This window comes from Mobula hypostoma, chromosome 1, assembly GCF_963921235.1.
Source record: "Mobula hypostoma chromosome 1, sMobHyp1.1, whole genome shotgun sequence".
NCBI lineage: Eukaryota > Metazoa > Chordata > Chondrichthyes > Myliobatiformes > Myliobatidae > Mobula > Mobula hypostoma.
In genome coordinates this window covers 175,603,561-175,617,590 of record NC_086097.1, presented here as the reverse complement: position 1 = coordinate 175,617,590, position 14,030 = coordinate 175,603,561, and the positions used below count along the sequence as shown (strand labels likewise).

At 40.5% G+C, this 14,030-nt stretch overlaps 1 protein-coding gene across 3 annotated transcripts in view; it reads right to left on the bottom strand.

Annotated features, from left to right (window-relative positions):
* The window catches only part of trappc8 (trafficking protein particle complex subunit 8), a 186,117-nt gene that overhangs the window by 43,524 nt on the left and 128,563 nt on the right, over positions 1–14,030 (bottom strand). For all 3 annotated transcript variants that reach the window (XM_063060131.1, XM_063060134.1, XM_063060143.1), the window contains 3 exons: positions 13,106–13,548; positions 3,500–3,650; positions 1,954–2,050 (listed from right to left, as the gene is read on the bottom strand). In XM_063060131.1, the coding sequence (XP_062916201.1) occupies positions 1,954–2,050; positions 3,500–3,650; positions 13,106–13,548 (691 nt within the window). The remainder of the gene's footprint in view (positions 1–1,953; positions 2,051–3,499; positions 3,651–13,105; positions 13,549–14,030) is intronic.

Here is a 14,030-nt window from a genome sequence, read left to right as displayed (position 1 = left end):
GCAATGTGTCCAATTGTAACAAACCCACCCTATTTTTAAACTTTGAATTTGCAACAAAGGCCAAAATGCCATTCACCTTCTTAACTACTTGTACAGCCTGTCTGACCATAAGCCATGGGAGCAGAACTAGGTGATTTGGCCCATCAAGTCTACTCTACCATTCCATCATAGCTGATTTATTCTCTCTCTCTCAGCCCCATTCGCCTGCCTTCTCACAGTAACCTTTGACACCCAGATTAATCAAGAACCAATCAACCTCTGTCTTAAATATACCCAATGACGTGGCCTGCACAGCCACCCGTGGCAATGAATTCCACCACATTCACCATGCTCCGGTTTTAGAAAATTTCCTTCTTCTCTGTTCTAAATGGACGTACCTCAATTCTGAGTCTGTGCCCTTTGGTCCGAGACTCCCCCAATATAGGAGACATCCTCTCCAAATCCACTCTATCTAGGTCTTTCAATATTCAATGGGTTTCAATGAGATCCCACCTCACACTTCTAAACACCAACAAGTACAGGCCCAGTGCCATCAAACAGTCCACATACGTTAACCATTTCATTCCTCCGATCATCCTTGTGAACCTCCACCAGACCCTCTACAATACCAGTACATTGTTTCTTAGTTAAGGGGCCCAAAACTACTCATAATACTCCGCGTGGTCTGAGCAATGCCTTACAAGGCCTCAACATTACATCCTGTCTGCTAGCTTTGCGACTCATACACTAGAACACCAAGATCCCTCAGTACTTCACTCACTTGCAGTCTTTCCCATTGAGATAATAATTTCATTTTGGTTTCTCTTACCAAAGTGCACAACCTCACATGTCCCCATGTTAAACATCATTTGCCAGTCTTTTGACCACTCAGTCAATCTGAATACCAATACAGAACCACAACAGCCTTACCACAAAATATTTTTACTTCCACCTACTGTTATGTAATCAGCAAATCTGGATGTTGCATCTCTTTAATACAGTGAGCAATTATGGACCAAAAACTGATCTCTGTGGTACTCCACCAGTTGTAGCCTTCCAACTATTTTATCTCTGCTGTGTACATATATCTACTGATGCTTCTGGACACATCTTCAGTGATGTTCCTGGAATCATCGGGTGTTTTGGGTCTTTCAACATCATACACCCTCCTCCAGGTGACCCAGCCGGGGCTGATCAGACCCCAGTTTGTGTCCAGATGGCTAGCTACTTATGACTCCATGGCTCCTCTCTTTTGAGGCCATGCCTTTTAGAAATCTAAATACACTACATCTACATGTTTCTTTCTACCAATTCTCTCAATTACTTCCTCAAATAAGGACATTTACCAAACATGATAAACTTTCAGGAAATGTTGTCGACGAGGTTTAATTATAAAGGTGATTCGCACATTACGGAAGTGGTACTTTCCAAGAAAACTATCCCTAAAGTTCTGCACAATGAAGCTTGTCATCTGTGCATGAGTTATTTGAAAATATAAATGTTTACTTCTGTTTACAGTTTTATTCTCCTAAATTCTGAGATCGAAATTTTATCTCCGGGGGATTTTTTTTCTCAAATTCTCATCTATTCTACCAAATGAAGAATCTCCACCAGAAATGCAGACTGGCCATTTCTCACCACGGACACTGCCTGCCCACTGAGTAGCTCAAGCAGTTTATTTTTGCTTTAGGTTCCTCCACCTGCAGTCTGTGTCTCAATTCTACTGCCCACCTACACCAAGGGCAATTCACAGCAGCAAGCCACCAACCTGAATATCTACAGCATGTGGGAGAAAACCAGGGAACCTCAGGGAATCCCACACTGTCACTCCAAATATGCAAACCCTACACAGGAGATCAGAACTTGAACTCTGACACTATGGCATCACAGCTCTGCAAACTTCGCTACTAGAATAATACAAAAACATCAAAAATAAAACAAGTACATAAATAGGTAAAAAAAAAAATCACAAACCTTTATCTTCAGCTGGATTTATACATTTCTGTAGTTTCCAATGCTTGCTACAGCTCGACACCTGAATTATGTGGAATTCCCTTACACCTGCTTCACTCTGAAAGATTAAGCACCAATGTTAACATGATACCTACATTGCTTTTAAAATAAATGCCTATTGTTCACATCAGAAAACACATAGATTTTTAGAACTGGGGTGTATTTTCCATTTGCTTACTTTTTTCCCTTCAGGGACTATGTCCCAGAATTTCTCCCATTCCAGTATTTGGCTCATAAACCATTCTCGATTAGAATGCCCTTGTAAACTCATCAGTTTGAAATTGCATGTTGATATTTTCCCAATGTGTATATTGATTAAGTTCCAAACCGTTGCACCCAAAAACCATTGAAATTTTGCAGTCCAGCTTGGCATTTGCTCCCTCTCAAAAATTAAAACACAAACGTGTAATCACAATTTTCTTTAATCTGCAATCGATGAGAAGACCAAACTCATCAGTTTACAGGAGAAATATTCAGCTTCTCTCCTTCCACTTCTTAATCTGTTTAGAGGTCACTTTTCTGGTATGCTAAGACTGAATGCATTTTGTTTTTTTGCAGAGACTTTCCATAGCACTTTGGGCAAGGGGAATGCGGTATTTCCATTTCTTTTGCGGTATGTTACAAAGAACAATTAACAATTTTAAACTATGGATAAATCTAATTTTTCTGTGTCTGGATTCCTAACTCTATGCAATAATGCATCCTTTATTCCTCAAGTTAATCAAATTGTAATATAAAGACAAAAGCGCAATTTTAAGTTTTTAATATGTGAACACAGCTCCATGTCAGTGCAGTGGATTACAGTTAATTGGACCGATACATTTTGGTCCAATTAAGTGGCTGTCCTAATTAGCTGAAGTTTCATGGAGACGGTTAAAAGTTATAAAAGGGATAAACTACCTTTTGAGTAACAAATTATGTACTTAATGAAATACAGAGTAAATTAGAACACTATCAAAACTCCCACAGCACTATACAACTGAGTATCAGTTCCTAATAGTTTTTGACAAAGGAATTTATTCAGTACACGTTTATGTGCTCTTTTGAATGAATATGATGTAAATGAACAAAATTAGCACGGACACCTGGTGCAGATAGTGTTTCACACAACACAGATTTTATAATTTTAGACAAAATTTAGGATTTGATTTTCAATACAATTGAAAAACCACTGGCAGCAGGTAAACAATGTTAAGGTTTTCTGAAGCAGAGTTCATTCAACTTGTCAAAATATCACTGAAATAATTGCTATAAATCCAGACAACCACAATGGAATTTAAATCTGAGCTAAGTTGATTGGGATGTTAAAACATAAAACAGCACGATATTTATTTTGTGTTTTACACACTTGAAATACAGCTTCAATTCTTGCTTTGGAAGGCAGTTTATTTTCTGATATTGATTTTTTCAGGTATCCATGAAAACTGTAAGTAATAAATTAACCAAATTTTTTTTATCCATCTACAGTTATGTTCAAAATTTCAGTGCATTTTTAACGAAAACTCACTGTATTAATATTGGCAACATCCAGAAACACTAGGAGATTATCAATGTCGCTCTTTGCTTCAGCATCAAGGGCATTACTTCTGCATGCCATAGCTCTCACACTTAGAGAACGGCTTGTGCATATTATCGCTGTGTGTCTCAGCACCCGGTGGCTGTGGGCAGAAAGGCAGAAGTTTCACAATTAAGTTTCATTTGAAGATGCACTGTACATAATACATTTACCCTTTGGGATAAGTCAGTGTGTGGCATACTGCACAGAAACAGCCCACACAGTTCAAATCACCTGTACTATTATTTAGTTCTGCATCTCTCACCTCTCAATATCCCTAAAGATTTATCTGAAAAGTTTTACTTAGGAGTAATCAGCTCCATTCCTCAATGAAGTAGAGAAATCAAAGTGCCAATTCTACATTCACTCATCCAGCAATCCTTAAATTTATTCTGCAATTACTTCCAACTGCATAGATTCTGCTACTCAACGAAGTTAGAAATTTTGATTCAGGACATTTTGTTTTTAATTCCCTTCACTGCTTCATCCACCCCCTCCCCACCCCCACCATCATGTATCTACAATCAACCAGCTCTTACCCTCAACACCTCTAAAGCATTTCCCAAATCTCGTCTAATCTCTTGCTTTCCTGCCCATCTGTCTTTATGAGTCTAGAGGCCGAAGCCTTTTGATCATGGTTTTTAATCTGTCTGGAACACATACTATGACATGCTTTGGAGCTTTGCACTTTTTACTTGTACACAAAGATACTGCTACATTCAAGGACCTGAGGGGAATGAGAGCTTGAAGGCAAAGTGACATTTTGCAAAGTTGGCAGTTTTGATCATAATTAGCAATGTACCATGCAGAAAAATGTGGTTAGTCAGCATTCCGTTACAAATAAGAATGAGGAAGCAGCTGACTGATTCAAGCCTCTGTTAGGAAGAAGCTGGGATTTCTTGGTTTCAGAGCAGCAGTGTAGAATCGCAAACATCTAATATAATTAAACATTTTTAATTACATATTCTCAGTCTGGCTAATTTCTCACTGTTACAGTTCATGTGTCCTCAATCCGCACCCCAACTTCCAACTTACTTCTCTACATAAACAAGGATATCAAAAAAAACCTTGCCGGCCAACACCAGATCCCCACCAAACAATGGCTTGATTGCTTGATCATGAAAACCAGCCAGTCCTAAATGGGCTCCTTTTGTATTTCTCACTGCTTGGGAAAGCAGTCAAAATAATCAAAGAGCAGTCCCACCCCAGATATTTTCTCCCACACCTCCACTGATTAGAAGATACAAAAAGCCTGAAAGCATGTACCACCAGGCTTCTATCCTGCTGTTATTAGAACCTTGAATACACGATAGTCTCTTGACCTCACCATCTGGGATATGCCCTCTTCTTATTAGTACCAGTGGGAAGGTGGTACAGGAGCCTGAAGACCAACACAATATTTCAGGGACAGCTTCTTCCCCATGGCAGTATTCGGAAAGATCCATGAACACTATCAAATTACTCCTTTTATTTAACTCACAGCAAGTGAGTTAAATAAAAGTGAGTTATTTATGTAATTCACAGCAAGTTCTGTCTTTGCACTGCACTGTTACAACACAAATTTTACATTATATGAGTCTGTGATAATAAACCTAATTCTAACAATCTATCTCATGGCCTTACACCTCACTGTCTGTAGCAGAATGTAATACATCCTACATCCTGTAATTGCTTTTCCCTTGTACTACCCCAGTGTACTGATGTGATAAAATTATCTGTGTGGATGGCGTACAAGTTTTTAAACTGTACTGCTTGTGATAATAAAAACCAATTTTAGCAATTTTGAAATTCACAAACTTGCTTTCAAATCCATGTTTTCACTGCTGCCTTCATCTAATCATCTCGAGCTCTACAGTACACCTTACTCTCTCTCCTCCTTATTCTGACTTCTGCCTCCTCTCTTTCTAATGCTGATGAAGGGCCTCAGTCCGAAATGTCGACTATTCATTCACCTTCATAGATGAGGCATAACTTGTTAAGTTCCTCCAGCATTTTATGAGTTACTGAAAATGCAGTTGCCTCTCCAAACCCGCTTACTCGCAAGACAATTTAAAACCCAAGCTATTCAAGTTAGTGGCATGCAAAAGTTTGGGCACCCCGGTAAAATTTCTGTTACTGTGAATAGCTAAGCGAGTAAAAGATGACCTGATTTCCAAAAGGTATAAAGTTAAAGATGACACATTTCTTTAATAATTTAAGCAAGAAAACTTCTTTATTTCCATCTTTTACAGTTTCACAATAACGAAAAAGGAAAAGGGCCCGAAGCAAAAGTTTGGGCACCCTGCATGGCAGTACTTAGTAACACCCCCCTTGGCAATTATCACAGCTTGTAAACGCTTTTTCTAGCCAGCTAAGAGTCTTTCAATTCTTGTTTGGGGGATTTTCACCCATTCTTCCTTGCAAAAGGCTTCTAGTTCTGTGAGATTCTTGGATTCTTGGGCCTTCTTGCATGCACTGCTCTTTTGAGGTCTATCCACAGATTCTCGATGGTGTTTAGGTCAGGGGACTGTGAGGGCCATGGCAAAACCTTCAGCTTGCGCCTCTTGAGGTAGTCCACTGTGGATTTTGAGGTGTGTTTAGGTTGATTGTCCTGCTGTAGAAGCCATACTCTTTTCATCTTCGGCTTTTTTACAGACGGTGTGATGTTTGCTTCCAGAATTTGCTGGTATTTAATTGAATTCATTCTTCCCTCTACCAGTAAATGTTCCCCGTGCCACTGGCTGCAACACAAGCCCAAAGCATAATCGATCCACCCCTGTGCTTAACAGTTGGAGACAGGCTTTTTTCACAAAATTATGCACCCTTTTTTCTCCAAACATACCTTTGCTCATTGTGGCCTAAAAGTTCTATTCAAAAGGTTCAAAGGAACATCTAAATAAGCCTGATGCATTTTTGAAACAAGTCCCGTGGACTGATGAAGTTAAAATAGAACTTTTTGGCCTCAATTTCTTTACATGGCTCAGGGTCAATCTTTTGCTGCTTGTTCTCCTGTAATCTTAAAAGGTGCTATAATGGGTGCTAACTGTGGTGGACAGTGAAGAATCAATAAATTATTCCTGCTGGACAGAGAACCAGCATCAAGAACATCCAGTACATGTAGAAAGGTGCCTGAAAAAAAAGCGAGCAACATCAAGGATGCCACCCATCACATTCACGGACTGCTTGTCTCACTCCCATTCAGGAAGAGGGTACGTCGCATCCATACCAGAACCACCAGCCTCAAAATCAGTTACTTTCCCCAACCAGGAAAGCTGATCAGCACCTCCACCCACTAACCCACCACACCTCCACCTGCTACCTTATCATTTCCTATCACAGTCACTTATTTACAGACACTCCTGTACCTAGCATCATTCTGTAGACATACAATGGTGTTAGAGAGTCTGCGAACCATTTAGAATTTTCTCTATTTCTGAATAAGTATGACCTACAATGTAATCAGATCTTCACACAAGACCTAAAACTAAGATAAAGAGAATCCAATTAGTAAGTAATACAAAAAGTATTATACTTGTTCATTTATTTATTTATTGAGAAAAATAATCCAATATTACATGCATTTGTTGGAAAAAGTATGTGGGCCTTTGGTTTCAGTTACTGGTGTAATCTTGTACAGCATTAACTTCAACCAAACTTTTCTGGTAACTGCTCATCACTCCTGCACATCAGGTTGGAGGAATTTTAGGCCTTCTTACAAAACTGCTTCAACTCTGAGATGTTGGTGGGTTTCCTTGCTCGCTTCAGGTCCTTCCACAACATTTCGATAGGATTAAGGTCAGGACTTTGACTCCGCCATTCCAAAGTGTGGAATTTCTTCTGCTTTAACTATTCTTTGGTAGACTGACTTGTGTGTTTAGTGTTGTTGTCTTGCTGTACGACCCACTTTCCCGAGCTTCAGTCCACAGATGGATACCCTGACATTTTCCTGTAGAATTTGCTGGTACAATTCAGAACTCAGTTTCATCAATGACAGCAAGCTGTCGCAGTCCACCAGCCCCAACCGAACCCCTCTCTCCTCCTCCCTTACTCTGCAGTTTAGAGGGCAAGTTACCCAACTCCCCTTTCATTAAGGAATAAAGGCATAGACCATTGTCTAAACAGGGAGAAAATTAAAATAAAGGTTTAAGGGGACTTGGAAGTCCTCATGCAGGACTCCCTAAAGATTAACCTGAAGGTTGAGTTGTTGGTAAGGAAGGTAAATGCAATGTTAGCATTCATTTCGAGAGTATTAGAATTAAAGTGTAGGGATGAGGTGCCAGACAGTAGTGAATCCAGAATTCTGCTCCTGTCTTCCAGACACTCATTTATCATTAACCTCTGACAAGCAGTAATTCACAGAGTCTATTTACCCTCCCAGCATGTCCTTTGGATTCTCTTACCTAGACAGGACTGCATATCAGAGTATTTTATTTTAATTAGTTCCTGGACAATATTCAAGCTCCAGCCAGTATTTCCCACATTCCGCATACCCATAAGACTCAGACCGAGGGGTAAAGAAAAGAACTGCCAACAGAAAAGAATGTTCATCAATAATTTCTAATAGCCAACCTCTGCAATTTGTTTGAATTGGCCTGTTATAATCCATCTGTAATGATGACTCATATTTTCCTCTGTCCAGATGCCAAACTCTTCCAATATTGTTTCACTTCAGAACTCTAGCATCTGCTGTGTTCTATATTGTCACATTCTATATTCTATATTGTCACATTCTATATTCTAGATTGTCACATTTTCCTTCTCCAACTTCTCTCATTTATTCCCTCACACAGACCAGCTTTGATTCACAGGTATTCATCACACTCTCTGGAACCATTAGTTCCCATTCTTTTAATGGGAACTAATGATTGTTTGTGTCGTGCAACTCATGCAAACTCATAGCCAGCACCTCTTCCCCAGGGCACCACTGCTCAAAACAAGAGGACATGGCTTTAAGGTAAGGGGTGGGAAGTTCAAGGGGGATATTAGAGGAAGGTTTCTTACTCAGAGAGTGGTTGGTGCGTGGAATGCACTGCCTGAGTCAGTGGTGGAGGCAGATACACTAGTGAAGTTTAAGAGACTACTAGACAGGTATATGGAGGAATTTAAGGTGGGGGCTTATATGGGAGGCAGGGTTTGAAGGTCGGCACAACATTGTGGGCCGAAGGGCCTGTACTGTACTGTACTATTCTATGTTCAAATCTACATTAATTTGTTGATGTAATTTATATTTACCATGTTTGAAATCTACTGCTGTTGCAAAAGATTAATTTTCATTCCATTCATAATCTGAATACGTATGCCTTTGGCAATAAACTTGAACTGCCTGCATAGTCCAATCACAGCATAAAAAATTTTCATTATAGGTTATAGAGCCGGTCAGAACCAAGAACAAATTGAACCATGTTTTAGTTATATCATGAACATAACTAATCTGTGTCACTGAGTGAATTTGGCAAAACCATTGAATTTTGAAGTTTGATGTACAGATCACAGATACCTTACTCCAGAATGCTAATTTTACAAGTGACGAAACTATGTAGTGATAGTATCAAGAGCAGTGCTCATTCAGAACAAGAGCAATAACAATAATCCATGCAGTTCTCAACCTAATATGTTGACCATCCCTTTGCTCAATACTGTCAGCTTCTTCAGCAGTTTTGTTTTCTGGATTACTGTGTCTGAAATCTTGTGTCGCTAGGACAGAAATTATTTGATGATCTGACAAATCTGTTGGAATTATTTGAGGCTAGATTCATGAGTTGGTGGATGTTACTGACTTGGATTTTCAGGTCTTTGACAAGAGGCCACACACAAGGTTGCTAAACAAGGTAAGAGCCCATGGCATTGGAAGCAAGACACTGGCATGGATGGAAGCTTGGTTGACTGGCAGAAGGGAGAGAGTGGGGATAAAGGGGTCTTGTTAAATAAAGCTGAATTCTACAGGGATCTGTGTTGCGACAGCTTTTCACTTTATACACCCAGGTGAAGGAAATGATAGCATTGTGGCCAAGTTTGCAGACAATACTAAGATAGGCAGTGGAACAGGTAGAGTTACAAAGGCAGGGTGTCTGTAGAAGCAGGTGACAGGTTGGTAGAATGAGCAGAGAAATGGCAGATGGAATACAGCATAGGGAAGGGTGGTATTATGCACCTTGGTAGAAAGAATAAAGGGATAGACTATTGTCTAACTGAAGAGAATTCAGAAATATGAGGTGCAAAGGGACCTGGGAGTCCTAGTTCAGGATTCCCTCAACAATACACATCAAAGTTGCTGGTGAACGCAACAGGCCAGGCAGCATCTCCAGGAAGAGGTACAGTCGACGTCTCAAGCCGAGACCCTTCGTCAGGACGTCCTGACGAAGGGTCTTGGCCTGAAATGTCGACTGTACCTCTTCCTAGAGATGCTGCCTGGCCTGCTGTGTTCACCAGCAACTTTGATGTGTGTTGCATGAATTTCCAGCATCTGCAGAATCCCTCTTGTTTCCCCCAACAATAGCTTGCAGGTCGCGTCAGCATTAAAGGCGTAAAAGCAGCAAATGCAATGTTACCCTTCATTTTGATGGGACTAAAGTCAGAATGACAACACAGAAACAGACCCTGTTGTCCATCCAGACTATGCCAAACTACAATTCTGTATAGTCCCTTCGAATTTTACATGGAGCATAGCCCTCCATACCCCTCCCATCTATGTACTTATCCAAATATCACATAATGTTGAAATCAAACCTGAATTCACCAGTTCTGCTTGCCTTTTATTCTGAAAGGAACATACATACTCTGTACTCAAAATTTACTTCTGAAGGTCTCTGGAGTTCTCAGTATGCCTTTGCCAGTAAACAATGCCTTTGCCTGCCCCAATCCATAATTAGAATCTTAATCCAAAGACCAGACCTATGCTTCTTCAAATCATCTTGAAACCAATGGATTACAATAAAAGGATGTACTGTTGATGCTTCATTAGGCATGGATCAGATTCCATTTGGAATACCGTGGGCTTCGTATTAAGATGTGCTGACCTGGAGAGGGTCCTGATGAGGTTCACAAGAATGATTGCAGGAGTGAAAGGATTAATGTACGAAGAGAATTTGATGACTTCTGGGCTTGTACTTGTTCATGATGGGGGGAGGGGGGAACAGAAGGTAGGGGAACACTTACAAGACTGCTTTGAGTCAGTGGACTGGTTGATATTCAGTGATTCATCTTTGGATCTGAATGAATATGGTATAATTGCCACTGAATGAAAATAGGAAGTGTGGATAGAGTGGACAAGAGGATATTTCCATTTTGAATGTCTAAGATAGCACTCATAAGTGGCAACTTTTTGTGTGCTTCTCTGATGAGAATCATCAAATATTCTTGTTTTGGACCAACACAGCTGAAATCCGGTCACAGTCAGTAAGCAACATTGTTTTAAGACATTTTAAAAGTCTATCAATCCAAAAAGTAAAAACGTCAGACTCTGGAAAACAGACCCAGGTCACAAGTGCAGTTCCCTTTTTAAAAAAAACAGAAATGGGGAAGGCGCACTGGTCAACAGACATGACTGAAACAGAGGCCTTAGACACCGCGCCCCCCCCCACCCCAAAACTACGCCTGACTACCTTGCTGGCTAGTTGCTGGAAAATACAACTGAAGAACTCAGAGCAAGATAGCAGTACCAGAGGGACATTAGGGATTGCTGTATACTTTGCTTGCCTCTGCTATTTTGCACACAGCAAGGCAGCCTGCGGGTTTCACCATTCTCTACAAAGACAGCGCAGTTGAGTTTTTTTTTTTAAAGGTAGAGGAAGAGTAGTATGCTTCATGATTAACTCATCGTGGTGCACAGACGTGACAGTTGTGTCATTCTGCTCACCCAACCTGGAATATTGAGCAGTCAAGTGTCATCCATTTTATCTACCAAGGAAGTTTTCTGCCGTCATCCTGGTAGCGATGTACAATACACCTCAGGCCAATGCCTGGCAGCACCATGATCAGTCATGAAACAGCACACCATGACGTGCTATTTCCCTACCACTGCGAGAGATTCCAACCAGGCCAGCTTCAAGAAATCTCTGAATAATTACCACCAATATATCACCCGCGGAACCAGAGGAGCCAACACACCTGACCGTTATTAGACTACCATCAAGAAACTTTGCTAAGTCCAATCACTTGCTGTACTTCTACTCCCGGCAAAAAGGCAGAAACCAAAGACCACAGCACCAGTGGTGAGGACCAAGAAGGTATGGTGAAGGGAGGCAGGAGGAGCATTTACAGGATTTCTTTGAGTTGATGGACTCGTTAATATTCAGGGATTTATCTTCGGATCAGCCACAGTTGTCACCGACTTCATCAAGACCTGAGTGGATGAGTACTCAGTACCTTTGAGAACATACTGGATATACCCAAACCAAAAACTGTGGATGAACTAGGAGATTAGGAGCCTGCTGAGGGCTGGAACTGTGGCATTCAAACCCAGTGATTCAGAACAATACAAGTAGTAAAGTACAACCTACAGAAGGCCATTTTAAGAGCAAAAAAAAACCCAATTCTGATTGAAGTTAGAGATGGAATCAGATGCTAGTCAGCTCTGGCAGGGTTTAAAGGCCATTACTTCCTACAAAGTGAAACCTAACGTCATGAATGGCTGTGATGCTTCATTCCTAGATGAGCCAAGCACCTTTTATACACGTTTTGAAAGAGAATAAAAAAGCTACCCTGTGCATATCCCTACAACATCTGGTGACCTGATAATCTGTCATGGAGGCCAATGTCAGAACAGCTTTCATGAGAATGAACCATTGCAAGGAGTCAGATAGTGTACCTGGTAGTGCACTGTAAACCTGTATGAACAAACTGGCTAGACTTTTCAATCTCTCACTGCTGCCATGTGGGACGTTTCCATCTGCTTCAAAAGGATGACAATCACACCAGTGCTCAAGAAGAGTGTGAGCTGCCTCATTGACTACCAGTTGCACTCACATCTACTACTATGAAGTGCTTTGAGGGGTTGGTCATGGCTAGAATTAACTCCTGCCTGAGCAAGAACTGAATCCAATGCATAAGTATATGGCTAGACACAGTTCAAAGGCATCTTTAAATTTGTACAACACTTTCGTTGACAGAATTTCAGAAGGTGACGAGAAGGCGTCCAGGAGCGAGACACATCAGCTGGTTGAGTGGTGTCGCAACAACAATCTTGCCCTCAACGTCATAAAGACCAAGGAACTGATTGGACGGGAAGCTGAGGGTGAAAAGACAAAGAAGCACAAAATGCTGCAAAACGCAAGGCTATGGGCTGTATCGTTCATGTTAAATAGCCTTTATACATTAATGAAAGGCACACAGATTAAGATATAACCTGTAGGAAATGCACATCAACTGGATCACAAGAAAAACAGCAGAAATGAAACATTAGTTTCTGATTAATCAATTAGAAGTTTATCTTTAAGAATGGAAGACATGGACTTTGAAACAAGCTTAAAATATACTTATATGATACTTAACATTGTAAATATAAACTTCTTAAGTTACCAGTTCCACCAGATTCAAGTGAAATATGCTTCACGGGTAAGAAAAAAAAGTACAGAAACTCACCTCAGTTTTGAATGTGGTTTTGTACTTTCATAGTAAAATAAAAAGTTTATTTCATGTACTCCTTCATCATCCGGTCCACGCAACCACATGGGTAGCTGCACAGAAGCCCCCGGTAATAGTACAGTGTCAGGAAGAGGCACGTCAATTACCCACTGTGGATTTCCAGAGTCTACTCCAAAGTCTACGGGGGAAACTGAAGATGTGATAGCTGAGGATACGCCCGCACAATCAGTTATAACAGTCTTGTAAGCGCTACAGTTTTCCGAACCAGTTGGACTTGATGGCGTTAATGCTGCAGTTTTACTCCCAAAGGAAAAGAAGTCTGGGTCCTTGCATACAACTTTCAATCCAGTAAGTGGGCACTGGCTTACATTCACAAACTCCACATAAGTTTTTCTCAATTCACCACAAAGCAATCCAGTGGGGAAGTTAATGAAAAATACCTGCCAGCACAAAAAAGGTAATATAAATCGATGATATACATTCTAAGATGCACAAATATCATAGCACTTATCAGCTTAATCTAAGATAAGGGCATTCTCTCTTTTCCCACACCTAACAGGCAGAAGATACAGAAGTCTGAAAATACCACCAGGCTCAAAGGCACTGTCTGTCTATCCTGCTGTTGGAAGACTTTTGAACAGTTCCCTCATACAGTAATGTGGACTCTTGACCACTCAGTCTACATCAGCATGGCCTTGCACCTTACTATCTGTCAACACTTCACTTATAACAACTTAATTCTGAATTTATTGCTTCTCCCTGTACTGTTGTAGTGAAATATCAAAATAGATGGCGTGCTAAACAAAGATCTTCACTGCACCTTAGTATATATAATATTAAATCAATTTACAAAGAAAACTTCAAAGTTCGTTCGATGAAGGAAATCAAAAAGTAGTGTCAACAACCCCACAGAGAAGCAGCC